The sequence below is a fragment of the Terrapene carolina genome, unplaced genomic scaffold (assembly GCF_002925995.2).
Source record: "Terrapene carolina triunguis isolate 2854851 unplaced genomic scaffold, T_m_triunguis-2.0 Scaffold173, whole genome shotgun sequence".
In the NCBI taxonomy this organism is placed as follows: domain Eukaryota; kingdom Metazoa; phylum Chordata; order Testudines; family Emydidae; genus Terrapene; species Terrapene triunguis.
Window position 1 is genome coordinate 625,160 of NW_020664524.1, and position 20,591 is coordinate 645,750.

Genomic DNA, 20,591 nt, shown 5'->3' on the forward strand with positions numbered 1-20,591 from the left:
AGGGTGAGTGGGGAGCAGGGGGCACAGAGGCTGCAGGGGCAGGGGGGTGTAGAGGCTGCAGGGGCAGGGCAGGCAGGGGGCGCAGAGGCTGCAGGGTGAATGGGGAGCAGGGGGCACAGAGGCTGCAGGGGCGGGGGGGTGCAGAGGCTGCAGGGCAAGTGGGGAGCAGGGGGCGCAGAGGCTGCAGGGGCAGGGCAGGCAGGGGGCGCAGAGGCTGCAGGGCGAGTGGGGAGCAGGGGGCACAGAGGCTGCAGGGGCGGGGGGGTGCAGAGGCTGCAGGGGCGGGGGGGGTGCAGGGCAGGCAAGGGCATAGAGGCTGCAGGGGCTGCGGGGCAAGTGGGGAGCAGGGAAGCACTTAGCAACCCCCAACCAAGATCAGAGCGGGAGGGAGGAGGGGGAATGCGGGGTGCTCAGAGGAGGGGGCAGAGTTGGGGCAGGGACTTTGGGGAAGGGGTTGGAATGGGGGCGGAGAAGGGGTGGGGTTGGGGCGGGGCCGGGGCCCCGTGGAGTGTCCTCTTTTTTAAATGTTTGAATATGGTAACCCTATTTTTAAGAAGTGCTGAGCACCCCCTCCCCGCCCCTTATTTAATTCTGTGAGGTTAGTCAGTGTATCTGAGACTGTCTCTTATGAGGCTTTTTCAGAAATAAAATCAACATCTCTTAGTTTGGAGAGGCAGACACGTCACAGAGTGCCTGAACACAAGGCCCATAGGCAGGGCAGAGGCTATGATTCTGGTGAAATGCCTGGGACTTTGAGATAAGGAGTAAATTACAAGAGCAGTGAGAGGAATTGACAAAATCCATTTGATCTTCCTACTCTGATGTATTTTTCCTGCTGTTAGTTATGATTTTCAATGCACAGAGCTGGCATTTGTACCAGTGAAAGAGAGATGGCTACAGACAGCAAACAGTTATCAGGAACTTCTGATATTTATCTGTTACTTATCTCTTATAATTTAACCATCTGGTTACAATCTGGGTCTTTGTGGTCTTCTGACAGAAAGAGGTATATTTATTTATGGAGTTGGTGGAGATGGGTAACTATCTGTACCAGAACAAAGGGGCAAAAGTGCTAAACTTTGGAAAAGTGTGAGTGGTGATAGAAAGAACATAATGAAAAATTGGGATTAGAGCACTGCAGTCTTTTAATGGGAATGCTAATCACGCAAAGTTTTACAAATATGAAGAATAGCTCATTAAATAACATATGTATTTGCAAATAATGTGTATATGACTGCAAACTTCAACTGCAGGTCAATATACCCTGCCCCAAGCAACTGCAGGGGTAGAAGTTGGAGGGTGGGTGATGAAGTGTGTTTATGGAGGAGATAGGTGCAGCTGGGTTTATGGATGTCTGAGTGCAAGATGAGGTAGCTGAGGACTATGGGGGATGGAACAGGTTTGTGGCTGTGTCTTTAGAATGAAGCTAGAGGAATAAAATCTAGGAGAAAAAGCTGGGGACAGCTGGGTTTGTGGTGGTGTTCCAGAGGAAGATGGGGGCAGCTGAAGCTGTGGACGAGTGAGGAAGCACAGAGCTAGTACAGGGCCTGCTTCACCTTCTGTCCCCGTCACCTCCATTTGTTGCCCCTGCTCAGGTTCAGCAAGGGGAGCAGTGAGACAGAGACTACTCAACTGCCTGCTAAACCATTATGATGTTGCAAGTCTTGAACCAATGCTTGAGAGTTCCCAGAGATCTGCCACATCCTGGCCACCATCCAATGGCTACTGAAACTGAGTGGGCTGAGAAGCTACTAGGGCTATAATCTGAGACAAGGCACCACCCACGGGAGCTCTGATTGGAGGATCGCCCAGCTCCACCTATTGGAGCTATTCCAACCCTGACTCCAGCTTGACCCTGGCTCTGGCGTTTGATATCTGACCTTGGCTCTGATCCTCAGCTTTGATTCCTGGTTCTGACTCTGGCTTGGCCCCAGGCTCTGGTAACTGGCAGTTGACTCTGGTGCTTGGCTTCGTTCCCAAGCCTGGACACCTGCTCTGCCCAATAGACCTGACTCCTGCTCTGACCTCTAGGCCAGACTTCCTACATCCTGGTCCATAACAGCCATAGCGGCATCTGATGACCATGACTGGTAATTGCAGGCCCTTCCTACAGCCAGGCTGAGTCTGTGATATTCATCCTGGGCTAGGGGAATGCAGGAGGTAACACAAGATACAGGACACTTGGTGAGTCTGCAAGAGTATGTGATATTTGGCCCTGGTCAGGCAAAGCACATAAGCATGTGAGTTAGTCCCATTTAAGCCACTATATGATATCTGAAGATAAAACCAGAATCAGCAGAAGTACCGAGAAGTGAAGATAAAATGGCTCAGCTTGGAGGAATGGAAGGGCTTGTCTGCACTTACAACGCTGCAGTGGCACAGCTGCACCGATGCAGTCAGTGAAGACGCCACCTGCACTGAGAGGAGAGCTTCTCCCATCAGTGTAGTTAATCCACTTCCCCGAGAGGCAGTAGCTGTGTGGACAGGAGAAGCCCTCCTATCGACACAGCGCTGTCTGCACTGGGAGTTAGATCAGTACAGCTGCGTAGCTCAGGGCTGTGGGTTTTCCACACCCCTGAGTGACATAGTGACACCAACATAAGTTGCTAGTGTAGACCAAGCCTAAGAAAAAAATAGAAACTTACCCACAGTTACCCCTCTCACTTCAATAGAGTTACAGTAATTCCTCGTTTAACGTTGTAGTTATGTTCCTGAAAAATGCTACTTTAAGTGAAACAATGTTAAATGAATCCAATTTCTCCATAAGAGTTCATGTAAATAGGGGGCTAGGTTCCAGGGAAATTTTTTTCACCAGACAAAAGACATTTTATATAAATATATATATACACACACACAGTATAAGTTTTAAACAAACAATTTAATACTGTACACAGCAATGAATGATTGTGAAGCTTGGTTGAGGTAGAGGAGTCAGAGGGTGGGATATTTCCCAGGGAATGCCTTACTGCTAAATGATGAACTAGTACTTGGCTGAGCCCTTAAGGGTTAACATGTTGTTAATGTAGCCTCACACTCTACAAGGCTGCACGAATGGAGGGAGGAGACACAATAGACGCACGGCAGTGGCTGCAAACAATTCCCTGTGGAAAATGAACGTGATGATGACCCCACACTATCCCACTAGAGCGCACCACTCCCTCCACTTTCCAAAGTGCCGGGGGGTGCATATGTGTGTGAGACAGAGACACACAACGTGTGTGTGTGTGTGTGAGAGAGAGAGAGAGAGAGAGACACACACACACACACACACCGTGTGAGTGTGAGAGACAGAGACACACACCGTGTGAGTGTGTGAGAGAGACAGAGACACACAGTGTGTGTGAGACAGAGAGAGCGAGACACACACATTAGCCCTTTAAGAACGCTGACCCCACTGTAAGTACACTGACTTTTTAAGTAGATCAGCAAGTTGCGACAGCAGCTGCTGCCAGCAAGCTCCCTCCGTCCTGAGCCCTATCGTGTCGTCCCCCGTGCTCTGTGGAGATGGGGTACATGGGGGGGGGGGAGGACACCCTGACATCAGCACCCCACTTCCCCCCCACACACCCACAGCAAGCAGGAGTCTCCTGGGAGCAGCTCCAAGGCAGAGGGCAGGAGCAGCACATGGCAGTGGGGGGAGGGACACCTGAACTGCCTGGCACTTGAAAGCCTGCTGGGCGGCTGCTGCACAGGGAACGTAGGGGGGGCTGCCAGCCCACCCTGGTTCCAAGCCCCCACCAGCTAGCTGCAACGGGCTGCTCTTCCTGTAAGCAGTGGACAAAGCAGGCGGCTGCCAAACAAAGTTATAAGGGAGCATTGCACAACTTTAAACGAGCATGTTCTCTACTAGATCAGTGACGTAACAACTAAATAACGTTAACCGGGAGGATGTTAAGTGAGGAGTTACTGTACTCCTCATTCACACACATTCGATTAGCAGCTGCCAGGAATTGTCATTCCTTGTTTTATGCTAATTGTACTTGATGTTAGCGATCTCTCTTTCTAAAAACAAGCCTACTGAATCACTGCCATTTACACGTCTTATTAAAGCACACCACTGTGCTAGGCATTTTATAGACCGGCAGTAAGACATGGCCACTGTCCTGATATAACAGTCTATAAATCTTGCTGTCACTATGCCACTGGGACTGTTTCAGGGCCGGCCTTAGTGAAAATGGTGCCCTGGGCGAACTTGTATTTTGGCGCCCCCCCTCCCCCTCCCACCATCACCCCTGGCTTCTACGGGCTCCCCCCCACCCCATCACCTCCAGGCCATTACCTATACTTCATATGGAATGTCCACAGGAAAGTCCATTCAATGTAGATGGGCATCTCCCATAGTCCATTGATGAGCCACTTACTTTGACTAGTCCCTTCAAGATGTGCTGGCTAACTACCTTGTGGGTGTTACCCCAGGAGCAAACATTTGAAATACAGACATAGAGCCAATACTCATAACTTCAAATACAAAAATGATACATTCATACAAATAGCATGAACATATTCAGCAAATCATAACCTTTCCATAGACATCTTACATGCCATGTTTTCTACAAGATTTGTTGCAAATATATAACAGCGGTTGCAACAGTGATCTGCCTGGTCATGTTTTAATCAGATAACGTCACAATGAGTAACTGCTACAACTAGCAAATTCCTAGGCCACTGTCCGCAGAAGTAAGGGTGGCATGGTATATGGTGTATTGCCACACTTCTGTGCTGCTGTGGTGGCTTGTGGTGCCTGGCGCTTGGCTTGCAGTTCATATGGGGGCTGCATCTTGCCAGAGCCCACCGCCCTCCTGCAATCCCTAGCCACTCCTGACTCACCACGAGCATTTTGACAGGAAGTACTAAGCAGTAATAACAACAATAATAATACGTGTGTGTATGTGTGAGAGAGCCAGTGTGTGTGTGTGAGAGAGACTGTGTGTTGGGGGATTGTGTAACAGAGTTTGTGTTGGGGAGTGTGAGACTATGTGTGTGTGTGACAATCTGTGTTGGGAGACTGTGAGAGGCAGAGTGTATGTGGATGTGAGAGCCAGTCTGTGTGTGAGAGAGACTGTGTGTGTGTGACTGTGTGTTGGGGAATTGTGTGAGAGACAGTGTGTGTGTTGGGGAGTGTGAGACTCTGTGTGTGTGTGAGAGAGAGACACAATCTGTAGGGGGACTGTGAGAGACAGAATGTATGTGGGTGTGAGAGCCTCTGTGTGTGTGTGTGTGTTAGGGAAGTTTGAGAGACAGTGAGTGCACTGTCACTTTAAGTGCTCCCTCCCTGCCGGCTTGGCTGGGCTCCCTCCCCTCTACCTCTCACTCACCTGGAAGGTTTGCTCCTCCTGGCAGGGCGCAGGCAGGGAGGGACTTGGCTCTGCTCCACTCCGGGCAGTGAGCAGTGGGACACGCCGCTCTGGGCTCCCCGGGGCTGGGGCAGAGCTCTCCACAGCGGCAGGAGCCCCTGGCCCTTTAAATCCCCATGGGAGCTCTGCCGCTGCTACCCCGGGGCTCAGGCAGCGGGACTCGGGTGGTGATTTAAAGGGCCTGAGGCTCCCCACCCCTGGAGCCCCGAGCCCCGCTGCCTGAGCCCCAGGATAGCGGCGGCAGGGCTCCGTCGGCGATTTAAAGGACCCGGAGCTCCGCTGCAGTAGCGGCGGCCAGAGCCCCAGGCCCTTTAAATCGCCCCTGAGCCCCGTGGCTCCCAGCCGCCTCTGCAGCTGGTAGCTCTGGGGGTGATTTAAAGGCCCCGCTTCTTCTGGTTGAGGCCACGCCCCCATCCAGGACTCCGGCATACCGGTAAGTCCTTTAACTTACTTTCACCCCTGCCCACAAGAGAATCTAACACCCTAAATCTGCCCTGCCCTGAGGGCCTGTGCAGCACCCATGGCACTCAGGGGAATGGAGATTTAAACACTGGGCCAGATCCTCAGCTGGTGTAAGATAGCACAACTCCCATGGAACTATGACAATTTACCCCCGATGAGGATCTGTCCACCTGTTAGAAAATCCCCTGAGTACCCAAAGGGGCCACAAACCTTTTGTAGTCATCCCAAATGCCACTTCTGGCTACGCAGGCTTTGGAAAAGTTTTGCCGTGGTGTGTAGTCCTGACCTAAACAATCCACCTGGAATCTGAACTATGCAGAGTTATTAGAATTCCTTCTAATTATAAAGTCAGAAATTCTTATCATTTTTTTCAAATGCTCCAGATTATTTTTTGCTACTGATAAGAGTGTTTAATATTATAGAAAGGACGTATTAGCCAAATCGTTTTATTAGAGAGCCAAACCCTGAGGCCTTTGTTCCATTTTTACTAGGGCAAACTCCACCAGAAGTTTCATCTGGTGAAGAATCTTCAGATTTTTAAGATGTTCACCACAGAAATTCTACAGCTGTTTAAAAACCAAGTTCATGTACTAGGGCGACCTGCCAGTTAGCTAGCTTTAAGGGTCTCCTTAGTTCAACTTCGTGATCTTTGCCTTGAGAAAATAATGTTAACTTTGTTCATGGGCTGCCTAGAAAATCCATATTGTATTAATGTTCAGCTAATGATAAACATTCATCAAAGTTGAACTGACTTCGCCTTATGGGGAAGGATGTGCCCTACCCCTGGTGATGTCTGTAGGTGTTAGGTTAGCAGAGGACAAGATCTGGCATAAAGGACCTGATCCAAAGCCTACTGAGCTCATTAAAAAGACACCCATTGGCTTCAGTGGGCTTTGGCTCAGACCCTAAATCTCCAAACACGCTGAACGGAGTCTACTCATAGAATGTGTTCCCGTGGGCATAGTCCTGCACCAGGGGTGCTGGAACTAACAGTGCTGGGGGTGCGCCAGCACTCCCTAGCTTGAAGTGGTTTCCACCATATCCAGGGTTTACAGTTTGGTTCAATGGCTCTCAGCACCCCCACTATACAAATTGTTCCAGCACCCCTGCCTGCAGCTGCTTGCACGTTGGGTACAGGATGTCTCATCTAGGCCCCCATTCCCACCTGGATAAGTGCCCTCCAGAACGCTAAGCACTGCTGATAGTGCTAGTGGTTCAGATGGTGACATTCAAAACAGGGCTAAAGTAGAGTGTAGGCCAGAAGACAAGTGTTCAGTTCCCTGCTCTTTCTTGGATTCTATTTGTGACGTTGGGCAAGTCACTTACTCTCTCTGTGCCTTAGTTCCCCAGCTGTAATATGGGAATAATACTTCCCTCCTTCACAGCAGGGATTGGAAGGAAATATTCATATAGGGAAGTAAGATGCTCAGATAGATGGCTCCTCTATCACTGTATTATATAACTAGACAGATAACTTTTTTCCAGGCAATTTGCTTCACATATTTGCACCATTTTGTACTGCTCTTGCAACATGGCCTTAATTGCTAAGGATTTTTTTTTTTTAACTAAGACCTGTGTTTAATGGCAGCATTTAAGGTTAGCTGTTAGGTTTTCACAGTACATAATAGATGGCGCACTGTTATGAGTAAGCCCAGAGGGCCAAATTTTCATGTGCGATACAAGGCACCAAGTTATAGATGCATGCCTACAATTAGAACTGCTCGGGTTTTTCCTGTAAAAAAATGCAAACAAATTTTCCTTTGAAATTTTCCTTTTTTTTCCAGAAAATTTCAAAAAATTAAATGAAAATTTTATTTTGAATCGGAATTTTCATTTGGATTCAGTTTTCAAAAACCAAAACTGTTTTGACAATTTTTTCCTTCCCCCTGTCTTTTCCCAGACAATGCAATAGAATGACCAATGTCTAATTTAGTTTTGCTTTTTGGGGGATTGGAGATGGGAGTTTCCCACTTACTTTTTTCCCACACTAAACCCTTCAAAATGTTTCCAGCTTTGGAAAAGTTACTGAGTAACAAAATTTCATTTTTATCAATAACTTTTCCTAAGTTGAGGAAGTTTTGGAAAGTTAGAGTGGAAAAAGGAAACAAAGTAAGAGAGGAAAAACTGAAAAAGAGAAAAAAATCCTGGACATCATTTATTTTATTTATTCAGTGGGGAAGTGAGAGGAGGAGGAAACAAAAATTTCAAATTTTTTTGGTTTCCAAAATCAAAACAAAAATTTCAAATTCAAAATTTCCCATTGAAAAATTGTATAGTTTAGTCAAATGATATTTTCCTGTGGAAAAAAATTGGGTTTGATGAAACCCCATTTTTATGTGGAAAAAAAACTCACCAGCTTTACCTACAAGTAAAGACACAATGCAAAGGTGAAGGTAGTGCTCTCTTTTCAGCAATTGAGTTTTAGGGGCCAAACTGGGCCAAACTTTGCCATATCTGAATTAATTTGTTTCATTGCTTGCATAACTCCATGCTGAGTGAGGTTCATCTGTTTCTGAACTTTTAATAGTTCATGAACTTCCACCAGAGTTTATCTTTAATCATCAGGTAAGTTAATGAATGTGAGATGACCTCCGAAAAGTCCACGTAGATGCAGAATATTGGTCATCCTGAGTCCTAAACTCAAATGTCCTAGACAAAAATGCACTTAGAACTTTGAACTACGGCAAACTAGCTGAAAGCAGAACCTGTGAAACCTTTTGTTTGGGTTTTATAATATTACTTTTGGAAACCAGGCAATAAAGAAAGAACATACTGTATGTAAATTAATGAATAATAATCCTCAGCTGGTAAATTAGCACAGTTTAACTAAAGTCAATGGAGTTACACTGTTGTACCCCAGATGAGGATCTGGCCCCATATTTCAAGAACAGAGAGAGCATTAATGTAGTATTGCTAACAATGACGTGGATTGCGCCATACTGAGGAAACAATGGAAAGGCTGAAAAATGCTAGGATTGTCAATTTCTGGAGCTGTTGTCTGTGAGATCACCTTACTTGGGCCTGACAGATCTAACAGGAGTCATGGCCCTCCAGATTTGAAGGCGTCCAGAGATATACATGATTTCTGTGTGCATTCTGCTTGGAGCCCGTTTCTGTATACAATTCCTCAGGCCAGCCTCCAACCTGGCAACATAGCTCCCACATACCTTCTTACCAATGGTTGCTACAAAAGACCTCAAGAAAGGGGTATCATAGCTAGGCAGGTCATTTGTTCATTTCTAAGCCGGACAGTCCTTCTTTTCTAAGATTTGTCTCCTGTCCAGTGCTGAGATTAAACTAGACATGGGTTTCTCCTGTATCATGAACTGGGGATGCCATTTTGAAGAGCGCACCATCCTCCCCACATCAGTGTGACTTTGTATGCACAATGGGGAAGGGGTCACATGTGGGGGCAGGCCTTCTGGGTGAATGGCATTGCCACCCTATTCACAGCACAGAGTGGGAAGCAGTATACAATACATACCTTCAGCATTATCATGTACCTGAATATCCCTGCAGGTTTAAAGGAGAATTATGTTCTCTCATCAAGCTCTGCCTGCTCCCTGCCTAGCCATACCAGGTCCATGGAGCCCCAGGCCCATGACGCATCTGCAGAAGGTTTTACATGAGACTAGAAGAACTGTTTTCTCCCTGCATCATTTCAGGGAGTTCCCTGGATTTTTTAATCCTCTATTTGTATTAGGGCTGGGCTCATAAGAACCGATATTTGAAGAACTCTGGAGTTCATGAACAATTATTAAATTATAATCCTATTGTTATATTCATGACACTAGGGTGACCAGAGTCCTGATTTTATAAAGATATCCCAATACTCTGGGCTTTTTCTTATATAGATGCCTATTATGCCCCCCCTCCCGTCACGATTTTTCTCACTCGCTATCTGGTCACCCTACATGGCACACACACAGAATAGTTAGCGTATTTTGTGTTTTTATATTTCTGGAAGGTTGTAACATAACACTACTTTATTTATTAGAATCCAGAACTCTTATACACAAGAACAAAAACAGAGAGACAAAGCAGTCTGCTCCCTAAGGCAGAGAGGCGCAACTCACCCACCTTGCTGCAGGCTGGCTCTTTGCAGGCCAACAGTTGAAGACCCAGATCACATGCTTTCCTACAGAGCCCCCTAGCCTGCAAGCAGGACCAGGAAACCCCTTACATTAAAGTGAGAGGCTGTAATTTTAACACAGTTTTCAATATATCACATCTATAACCAAATTATCACCCAAACATGAAAAGATCATGCAAAGCTATTTGTACCACATGGTTTACAAAATAGGCAGTGCAATAGGTACAAGAGAAAAAGGCCCATCTAGTGTCCTCTTTAAACCAGGTGTGTGATAACAGGAGGCTTCATGCTGGTTCTAAATAGGGGGAAATAGTGGAATGGGCAGGAGCGCCGCCAGCTTTTTTGCCGCCCTAGGCGGCAGAAGGTCCCGCCCCCGAAATGCCGCCCCCAACAGAGGTGGCGGAAGGTCCCTCCCCCGAAATGCCGACCTCCACAGAGGCGGCGGAAGGTCCCGGCCCCAAAATACCGACGACGACTGGGGCGGCCGAAGATCCGGCCGCCGCGGTCACCGCCCCCCAAATGTTATCGCCCTAGGCGACCGCCTAAGTTGCCTAATGGGTTGTGCCGGCCCTGGGAATGGGGGGAGCTATTGCAATGTCCCTGGTATGGGGGGAGATTTTGGAATGTCCCACATATGTGGCCATGCTTATGCTAATCCAGTGGCTAGGAAGCGCTGTCTGGGGACATACTGGATTTTGAGGAACATTTTGCATTTCAGCAGGAATAGGCTGCCTGTTCTGCTGCACTGCAAAAGCAGGCAATGTTCTTCAGGGATGGAAAGAAGCTCTTCAATGCATGGGGATGCACTATACAGACAGCTCAGAATTCATGAATCCTGCTCTCTGTTGTTCTGACTGCTGTTCATATTTCTGTGCACTTCATAGGCCTTATTTACTGACCAAGGCTTCATACCCTAGCCTTGGTAGTCAAGACTTAGAACTAGGGTGACCACATGTCCCGATTTTATAGGGACAGTCCCGATTTTTGGGTCTTTTTCTTATATAGGCTCCTATTACCCCCCACCCCCTGTCCCGATTTTTCACATTTGCTGTCTGGTCACCCTACTTAGCACCTCACTGCACACACAAACACACACCATTTACAAATAAGAGAACTAAGAGGTTGCACAAGAGCACTTCTAGCAAAGAAACCCAGGTCTCTCGTACGGTAGATCCAAGTCTTAGCTACTCAGCCACATTACCTTGCAAAATGAATGTGCCAAATCTATGTCCTTTGGCTATCCTACCTCTTATCATTAAAGCTAGGAAGAGAAACCAGGTTTCCTGATCTCTAACTTTCTATTAATCTCTAGCACATGACTTTGTCAGTAGGTTATGCAGCTAAGTCCTTTAATGACATGTCCACATAAAGGAGAATATTTGCTCCTGTAGCTCAAGTGGTGGAGGTCTGTATGAAAGATCCTAAGATCCAGCATTCAAACCCAGCTCATGACCCATGCTGGGAGACTTTATGGTTGCATGTGACAGAATTTGTTTTCCAGTTTGCTTTTAAAATATAACAATTCACACAGTGAGACAAAATCCTTTAAAACAAGTTTTATAGTTCAAAACAAAACAAAACCGTTATGATGGTGCACAAAATGAAGATGCATGGGAGGGAATTGAAACTTGTCATCTTTATTCTTCTTTCTGTGTCTTATAGCTTCACTGTAAGTGTTTGCAGTAATTTTGCAATTTGGCTTTGAACACTAAGCTGTTCTGCAAGAACTGTGGTATATTATCATTTCCAAAGTATAAAATATATCTTGTACTTTAAGATTTGTCTATTCATGCATCTTAATGTATGGGCCAAATTCTCAGCTGATGTAAAACTGCATTGCTCAGTTGAAGTCAATGACGCTATGCTGATTTATCCCAGCTGAGGATTTGGCCCTTGTCTTTCTTTTAAACTTCTTCATTGACATGGGTATGCAAGAAGTAGCAATAGAGATGCTTACTATCTCTAGCCAGACTCTTATTTTACAAACATAGGCCTTGATATAGGAATGTGACCAGTGTGGACCTGTTATTAATTTCCCAGGTTCATCCAACAGCTCCTTCATTGCATTTTGAGTCTCTGCCTTCTCAAGTTGCCAAACCAGGAGCTTTCCTGTTTTAGTGCCTAGTCCTTTGTTCTTGCTTTCAGATATTCTAATGTTTTTTCTGCCTTTTCCAGAGTCATTGACTATATTTGTGTCTACTGTTATTTAAAGTAATGCTCACTCTTCTCGCCAGCATATATATATATATATATATTTACATTGGTGAAGAGAATACAATAAACTGATGAAGTTTTCAATCTGTTTCTCCTTGTTTTTGTACATGATTTTTATGTGACTATCTTATAATGTGGCCCCTTAGGATTGATTTAAGTGGCTCCCAGTAAATTTATAGTGACTCTACCACATTAGCTTTTGTCTTGTCAGAGTTTAATTTTCCCTTTTATTATATGTGCACTTTGACTGTATTAATCTCTGTGGGTCTTATTCATAAAAATAAATAAACAAATTCAAATAAAATATTGAAAGGCATTTAAAAAAAAGCTGAAGACTTTCTAAGATCAGGACTGGGGTCATTCAATAAAAAGGAATTATATCGATTCTAAATATGCAAACCCCAAGTTCAAAAATCCTCATACTCTGCCCTAAGAAGGTGAAGCGCCAGAAGTACAGTAAGATGCATCTCTTATGAGTCTGATTCAAAGGCCATTAAAGTCAATGGAAAGAGTCTCAGTGACTTCAGTGATCTTTTGCATCAAGTCCTAAATGACTAAATATTGCATGTGAAAAGAAAAGGGTTAGAAAAGTTTAGAGACACACATTGGCCCCAAAGAGATTGTAATTCAAGGTAACAAATCAGATCACTATTATAAAGTATTTCATGTATGCAGTGTTCTTGTAGCTGTGTTGGTCCCAGAATATTAGAGACAGAAGGTAGGTGAAGTAATATATTTTATTGGATCAACTTCTGTTGGTGAGAAAGACCAATCTTCTGAGAGCTCTTCTTCAGGTCTGGGGGAAAGGTGCTTATGCAAAACAATCTGTTCTACTTTGTATTTAGACGGATGCTCTGAGCACTTTTCCCAGACCTCAAGAAGAGCTCTGTGTAAGCTTGATAGTTTGTCTCTCTCACCAACAGAAGTTGGGCCAATAAAAGATATTATCTTCCCCACATTGTCTCTATAAAGTATTTCAGTAACTTTACCAGACACTAAAGGGCATCTGGAAATGCAATAAATTTCCTATTGCTTTGTGTCAGAGAACAGATGCCCAATTCCACCTACTGTTCTACAAGTTACATAGTAGCATGCAAAAATTATTCAGGGTTTTAAAAAATACTGCAGAACAAACATCAGAAAAATTGTCTGTTAAAGGAAACACAAAGAATAAAAATGTAATCTTAACTGAACTTTGCTCATCTGTATATCTCTAAAAATCCATTCTTCCAGGCTAATTATCTTCTAACTCAAATTGACATTTGGCTCTCATTGTGATCTACAAAGTAACATGGATATTCTATGATCGGAAACATATGATGCATACATGTGACCAAAACAATGTTATTGTGTTTGAGAACAGAATAAAAACCAGAAGAGATTCTAAGATTTTTTTAAAAACTTTTGTTAAACTGAAGAATTTTAAGCCTGAAATGATACAAATGAAGCCAGAACTATATTTCAGGACTGTACTGAGGACAATAGTTCAGTTTTAGAGCTTGCGGAAAGACTGTGTCCTTTTTCTCCTTGATATGCTTGGAGAAATCTTAGCAATTTAAATGGAAGTTACGTGCCCATGCCAAGAGAAGTATGAATTCCATATCAATCGGTGGAAAGATTCTACCAAAGAATAGTTAAATAATTCCCCCAAAGCAGTCAGTGCCACCAAATGTTCATATACTATTTACTCACATTTCATTCATGTCACTTAAAAGCACTGCATTTGTCAATGTTTGATGTGAAGAGTAAAAAAGAACACCATACCTCATGCAGAGCTTTTCTCTCACCGCAGTTTATGCCTCCAATAAAGACCATGTTGGGCATCACTGGTCTGGGATACTCAAACACAAAGTCATATCTCATCAGCCAAATGGATGTAGAACTCAGAAGGTCCAACAGTGTCACATCTCTTTGTAGAACCTCAGAGGCAAAGCTTAGACTCTGTGCATAGAAACCATTGCAATAGAAGAATTCTGCAGAGTCAATTAAAACATTTTTCAATCGTTGGGAAAATGTCATGTAGTCTGAGTTCATTGTAAAAATTCTTGGGACGTAAGAGAGAGGATCTGGACATCGATTTGCTTTGTAATGTAAATTGCATGGTAATCCTCGCATGAAGAACACAGATGGGAGTGAAAAATAATTAGCAATTAGTGCTCCACAAAGAGCAACGGGATCTGTGAGGAGAGCATCAAAGTCACTTTGTTTCAGATATTGCATCAGTTCCTTGTGGTTAAATAAACTCTTACAGTGACTGAATAGCAGATTGAAAATTGCTACTGAAGAGTTATATATTGATAGAACATTAAATGGAAATGGTTGTCCCGCTAGGTGAGCATCAATATATGTCTGTAAGTTTACATCTAGATCTTCCTTTGTATAAGTTACTGGATATGTTTTCACTGTATAGTTCTCTGTTATTCCAAACTGCCAACTTACTTGAGGTATAACAACCACCACTTCATGTCCTCTCTGACTGAGGTTTTCCACTACTTGACGCATGCTGAGCCAGTGGCTTCCATCCATGGGAAGAACCACCAGCTTCCCACCTTCTGAAAAGCCAGCGATCATCAGGAGAAGCGTCCATGCAGCATGCTGATAGCGAAGGAGAAGGGCAGTCACCATCTTCCTGTTGGAACTCAAAACCTGAATAAACCTTCCTTCTTGACGAGAAAACAAATTTCAGGAGCAAACACAAAGATCTATAACTGTTGGCTTCTGCTGCGTTCTCCATGTCATCTAGTTAATGATTATTAGATCTAGTTTGTTTCCAGATAATGATGGCCAGAGGAGATTTTAAAGCTGTTAGAGGGAGGGCCAAATTGATCTTATGAATGATCACAGAAGTATACGCTTGAAAACATTTCTGGTATTTGCATCAAAGTGCCCATGGTGGTGTTTACAGATAGATAGAGTTGAGTGGAGTTCAACCAGGGAGGAATTTGGCTCCTAGTGTTTAAGGCAGTGGTTCTCAGACATTTTAGCATAAACACCCCCACTTTCAGCAAGGCAAATCATTTCAGGACCCACCTTCAAGTGTGCTAAAGACACTATTCATACATGGCCAGTACTAATGAAATGTACAATTAAAATGGCTTTTGCTTTGAATCATTTCAAGAGATGAATTAACATGTTGCTAGCTTATGTGGTTCTGGAAAGTTTGATCAAAACTGAAATTAGAGTGACCTGAGAATCACCCCCGCAGGGGGACAGGGTCTGGAGGTAGGCATTTCAAGGGTAGGGATAGGGTGCCAAGTGAAGCTCCCAACCTGTTTCCCTTAAAACCACATCTCCTGAGGGCTTTGCTTATACAGGCTATGAACAGCCAGTAGTTGCTGCCTTCTCCTCCTGTGCAGCTCTGTTCTGGGCTGAGCACCACAGGGAGATGGGAGCAAAGGAGGAGAGAGTCTCTCTGTCCTCAGTACTGCTAGCACCATTGCAACCCACTGGATCTTGTGAGGAATCACTGCAGCCATGATGAATGCATGAGGGAGTTGGTTGTTGTAGCTGCAGCAAGCTGGCAGAAAATCTAATGGAAAATCCCAGGCAGCCATTTGCATTTTCTCATTTTCAATACTATAAATAACAAGATGAGAGTTTCAGGCCCCACCTAGATACTCTGCAGGACCTGAACTCTATGCCTGCCAGGTGAAAATTAAATTCTGGTACATTGTCAGTTAGCATGGCTCACACAGCCACAAACCCAGATAGTTTCTCCAAGGCAATAAGAAGAGGTTCTATAAATACATTGGGAACAAGAGAAAGACAAAGGAAAGTTTAGATCTTCTACTTAGCAGGGAAGGAGAGCTAATAACTGATGACATCAAGAAGATTGAGGTGTTTAATGCCTATTTTGCTTCAATCTTCACAAAAAGGTTTATTGTGACCAGATGCTTAACATAATTAATATTAACAAGGGGGAACAAACACAAGCCAGAATAAGGAGAGAACTGGTTAAAAATATTTAGATAAGTTAAATGTAATCATGTCAGCAGGGCCTGATAAAATTCACCCTTGAGTAATTTAGGGACTAGCTGAAGCTATCTCAGAACCATTAGGATTATCTGCAAGAACTCATGGGAGACAGTTGAGATTCTACAGGACTGGAGATATGGTACCTATCTTTAAAACAGGGAACAAAGAGGACCTGGGAAATTACAGATCAGTCAGCTTTACTTTGATACCTAGAAAGATGTTGGAAGAAATTATTAAACAATTAGTTTGTAAGCACCTGAAGGATAATAGGGTGATACGTAATAGCCAACATGGAATTGTCAAGAACAAATCATGCAAAACAAACTAATTTCCTTCTTTGACGGGATTACTGGCCTAGTGGTTAGGGGAGAAGCTATAGATGTAATATATCTTGACTTTAGTAAGGCTTTTGAAACAGCCCCATATGACAGTCTCATAAGGAAACATACGTGACCTAAATTAAATTACTACAAGGTAAGTGCAGAACTAGTTGAAAAACCGTACTCAAAGAGTAATTTTCAATGGTTTGCTGTCAAACTTGGACAGTGTATCTAGCAGTGTCCTCTAAGGGTCTGTTCTGGGTTTGGTATTATTCAATATTTTCTTTAATGACTTGAATAATGGAGAAGATGAGTATGCTTATAAAATTTGTGGATGACACCAAGCTGGGAGAAGTTGCAACCATTTTGGGGAACAGGATTAGAATTCAAAAGACCTTGACAAATTGGAGAATTGGCTTTTAATCAACAAAATGAAATTCAATAAAGTCAAATGCAAAGTACTACACTTAGGAAGGATAAATCAAATGCACAAATATAAAATGGAAAATAAGTGGTTAGACAGTAGTACTGCTGAAAAAGATCTAGGGGTCATAGTGGATCTCAAATTGAATATGAACCAACAATGTGATACAGTTGTGAAAAAGACTAATATCATTCAAGGATATTGTAGCGAGGTGGTGGGATACCCCACAGCCCCACTGAGGGCCGAACCTCCCCTAACACCAACGTGGGCGGAGCCACCGGGTCCGGCGCCCGCCCCTCAGAGGTCACGGCGCCGACCCGGAAGTATAAAAGCCCGCCTGCAGAGCTCAGTGGAGAACAAGCCGGCGGAGAGAGCAGACGTCTGTGGCCGAGCTCCTGCTTGGGAGATAGCAGCAGGCCGCCCGAGCCTACCCCTCGCCCGGTACCCTGAGGAGGACTGGCCAAGCCTGCCCCTTTCCAGTTACCCCGAGGAGGAGCCGAGTCTGCCCCTTTCCTGCTATCCCGAGAAGGAGCTGAGCATACCCTTTGCTACCTACCCGGAGGAACCGATGCTGGTGGAGAGCACCGAGGACACTAGTACGGCCCAGGTACCCTACGAGGGGGAGTGTGGAAGTAGCCCGAGGGCAGCCGACCCCAGTCTGTCTGCAGCACTGCCAGAGCCTATGTCAGTGTGTTGCAGCCAGGATCCCCACTGTCAGCAGCGAGTTTCCGCCGCTGCTAGGGCCCCGGGCTGGGACTCAGTGGAGTGGGAGGGCCTGCGTCCCCCCTGCCACCCACTCCTTGGGTGGCAGACTCCCCCTTTCTCCTGGCCTAGAGAGGCTGGGACCTCTTGCTCCTTAACTCAGCCCCTGCTTAAGGGCCTGGGGTCCCGACTGACTATCTGATTGCTGCCCCGCCCTGACCTAGGGCCTGGGCTGCTACAACCCATTGACTCGGGCCCTGCGTAAGGGCCTGGGTTCCCGAACTGTTGGCTCAGCCCCTGCTTGAGGGCCTGAGCCCCTAACCGTGTGTTTGCTGTCCCACACTACCGCTGGACCAGGACTGACGGGGGACCAGAGCGAGGTGGTGGGATACCCCACAGCCCCGCTGAGGGCTGAACCTCAGCCGAGACTACTACAGGTATACTAACAGGACTGTTGTATGTAAGACATGGGAGGTAATTCTCCCACTATACTTGGCGAGTATTGATGAGGCCTCTGCTGGAGAATTGTCTAGTTTGGGGCACCACACTTTAAGAAAGATGTGGACAAATTAGAGAAAGTCCAGAGGAGAACAACAAAAATTATAAAAAGGTTTAGAGAAGCAGATCTATGTGAAAGGTTAAGAAAACTGGTATTTTAGTCTTGAGAAAAGAAGACTGAGGGGGGGCCAGACAACAGTCTTCAAATATGTTAAAGGCTGTTATAAAGAGGATGGTGATCAATTGTTCTCCATGCCCATTGATGGTAGGACAAGAAGTAATGGACTTAATCTGCAGGTAGATTTACGTTAGATATTAGAAAAAACTTTCTATCTATATGGATAATTAAACTCTGAAATAGTTTAAAATTCAAGTATTTTGTCCCAAAACAGAAATATTCCAGTTAGGGAGTACTGCCTCAGTACCTCCATAGAAGTTTTAATTTTGGTGCCCCCATTCTCCTCTGTAGGCCAGGCTCTCAGGTCAGATGACATCTCCCATAATGCATCAGGGTTCCCTCTTGGAAAGGGAAGCTAGTGCATCTTGAGAGATGTAGTCTGGCTGGAGAGCCCCACTCATAGAGGAAAATGGGGACATGAGGAAACTCAACTACAACTCCCATTAGGCTCTATGGCTACAAAGCCAACTTGTCATATTTTGTGTTTTGGATGAAATATTTCTCTCTTCAAGCACTTGGTTTTCTGACAAAATTAAAATTTTCCATGGAAAGTAGACACCACAAATTTCATTTAGTCCAAATGCCAATTTTTCATCAACAAAAAAGTTTGAACAGAAGATTTTCACCCATTCTTATGCATGGGGTTGCTCTCTTCCCTTATTACCCTGCCAAACTATGTTTGTGATGGTACATTCATGGAAGATCTCGCCAGCTATCCTATAGCACCCAAATTACTGGGAACATGGCTGGGAATTGTGGATGCTGCCATATGGCCCCATGCACACTGGGACATTCTCATTCCCTATGGTGACCACAGTTCCAATGTACTGGGTTAGTCCTGCTTTAGTGAGACTTCCTGTCATCCTTTTTAGTTCTAGGTGTAACCCTTCTGCCAGGTGGAGCCAGCAGCAACAATGGCCGGGTTCAGTATCTAGGGGTTCCTTTTCAATAATACAACACAAAACCAGCTCAAGCCCCCACCCAGGGACCTGGGACAATTACACACCACTCCCTGGGCACCTCTAAGAGGCAATACTTCCCCCAGCAACCCAAAAGTCCCTTTAACGTGCCCATCCCTTCTCTGCACTCCACTCACAGTTGCTGTCCTTGGCCAGTGCAGCCCCAGAGTTCAGAGGTTCATCCACAGAGTTCATCTCCCACCCTGTGTGGAATGGGGGGAGTAAGGAAGCACCTTACACACTCCAGAGCGAGCTGCTCTGGCACTCGCTTGTCACCCCAATGGCTGATTGCCACGCCTCTCTGCGGGGCTCTGCTCTGACTCTCTCCACCAGCCGCCCTGCTGGCCACTTGCCACACCTCTCCACCAGCCGCCCTGCTGGTCACTTGCCATTCCTCTCCACCAGCCACCTGGCTAGCCACTCACCAAGATATCTTCAGAGCCCCCCCTTTAACACAGCTCTCAGCAATTTCAGCTGTTAGTGGGAGAGCCTCACAGCTAGTGCATACTGGGCAGTCTCTTGCAATAGAGACACTATCCTAAAGTAGGTCTAATACTTATACCTAGGTACCAGTAATTGCAGCTCTGCAGCATATAACAAGACTCCCAATTGAGTCTAAATTAACCCTTTTATTACATCATGAAAATAGGAAGTCTCCTTAAAGAGACACCACACCACACTCTCTCAACTCATTAGGCTTTGGAACCCATGTCCCCTGCCTAGCGAGTGCCATTCAGTTGAGGGTGAGTCCTTCCATCAGGGTATGTCAGGTACAGTTCTGCTGCCCTCGGTTCACACAACAAGGATAATAACCCTTGGGATCCAACACTAGCCACAAGTGATCATTTGGGCAAGCAATCCCATCATGCAGAGCACCTAGGTAGGCAGCGTGGGTGTGTCCATGCAAACGAGATCAGCTCCTGAAGTCTTTTCCACAGCTCACCACTGAGTCAGAAGAGAGCTCATTCAGACTCTGCTTACATCAGGAATCTGTGGGTTTCACTTGAACCCTGAGATGTTTGGTCATTTCTTCCTCTTGGGCAGTGCTGAGTAGAGGAGTCCAGGGACAACAGTTCCTGGAACACAATAGGAGAGGTGGAACAGATTTGGGAACCGGCAGATTTTCAGCAGGCAAAGGAGTTCACTGGCTGAGCCTCTGAGCTGCTGCTATTTTAAGGGTAGGGTAGGACACACAGGGGCCAAGGGGTGAGTGAAGGAGCTGGGAGGCCCTGTGCTAGCAGGAGAGGAACAAATAGGTAGGGGCAGCATGGGTGGTAGGAAGAGTAAGCATTATTTTAAGGGAAGGAGAATTGTTTTGCTGTGCAGTATTGTTTAAGGGGATGGGGTCTAATAATGGGAGCAGCATTGCTTGAGGGGAGGTGTTTTAACATCATAAGAACGGCCGTACCGGG

General features: G+C 45.3%; 1 protein-coding gene across 1 annotated transcript in view; it reads right to left on the bottom strand.

The window, feature by feature from the left end:
* Positions 1-14,801, bottom strand: part of LOC112104765 (UDP-glucuronosyltransferase 1-6-like) — a 106,325-nt gene extending 91,524 nt beyond the window's left edge. Inside the window, exon 1 of the mRNA XM_026653963.1 lies at positions 13,888-14,801. Coding sequence (XP_026509748.1) covers positions 13,888-14,748 — 861 coding nt within the window. The 5' untranslated portion in view covers positions 14,749-14,801. The remainder of the gene's footprint in view (positions 1-13,887) is intronic.
* Positions 14,802-20,591: the final 5,790 nt, after the last annotated feature.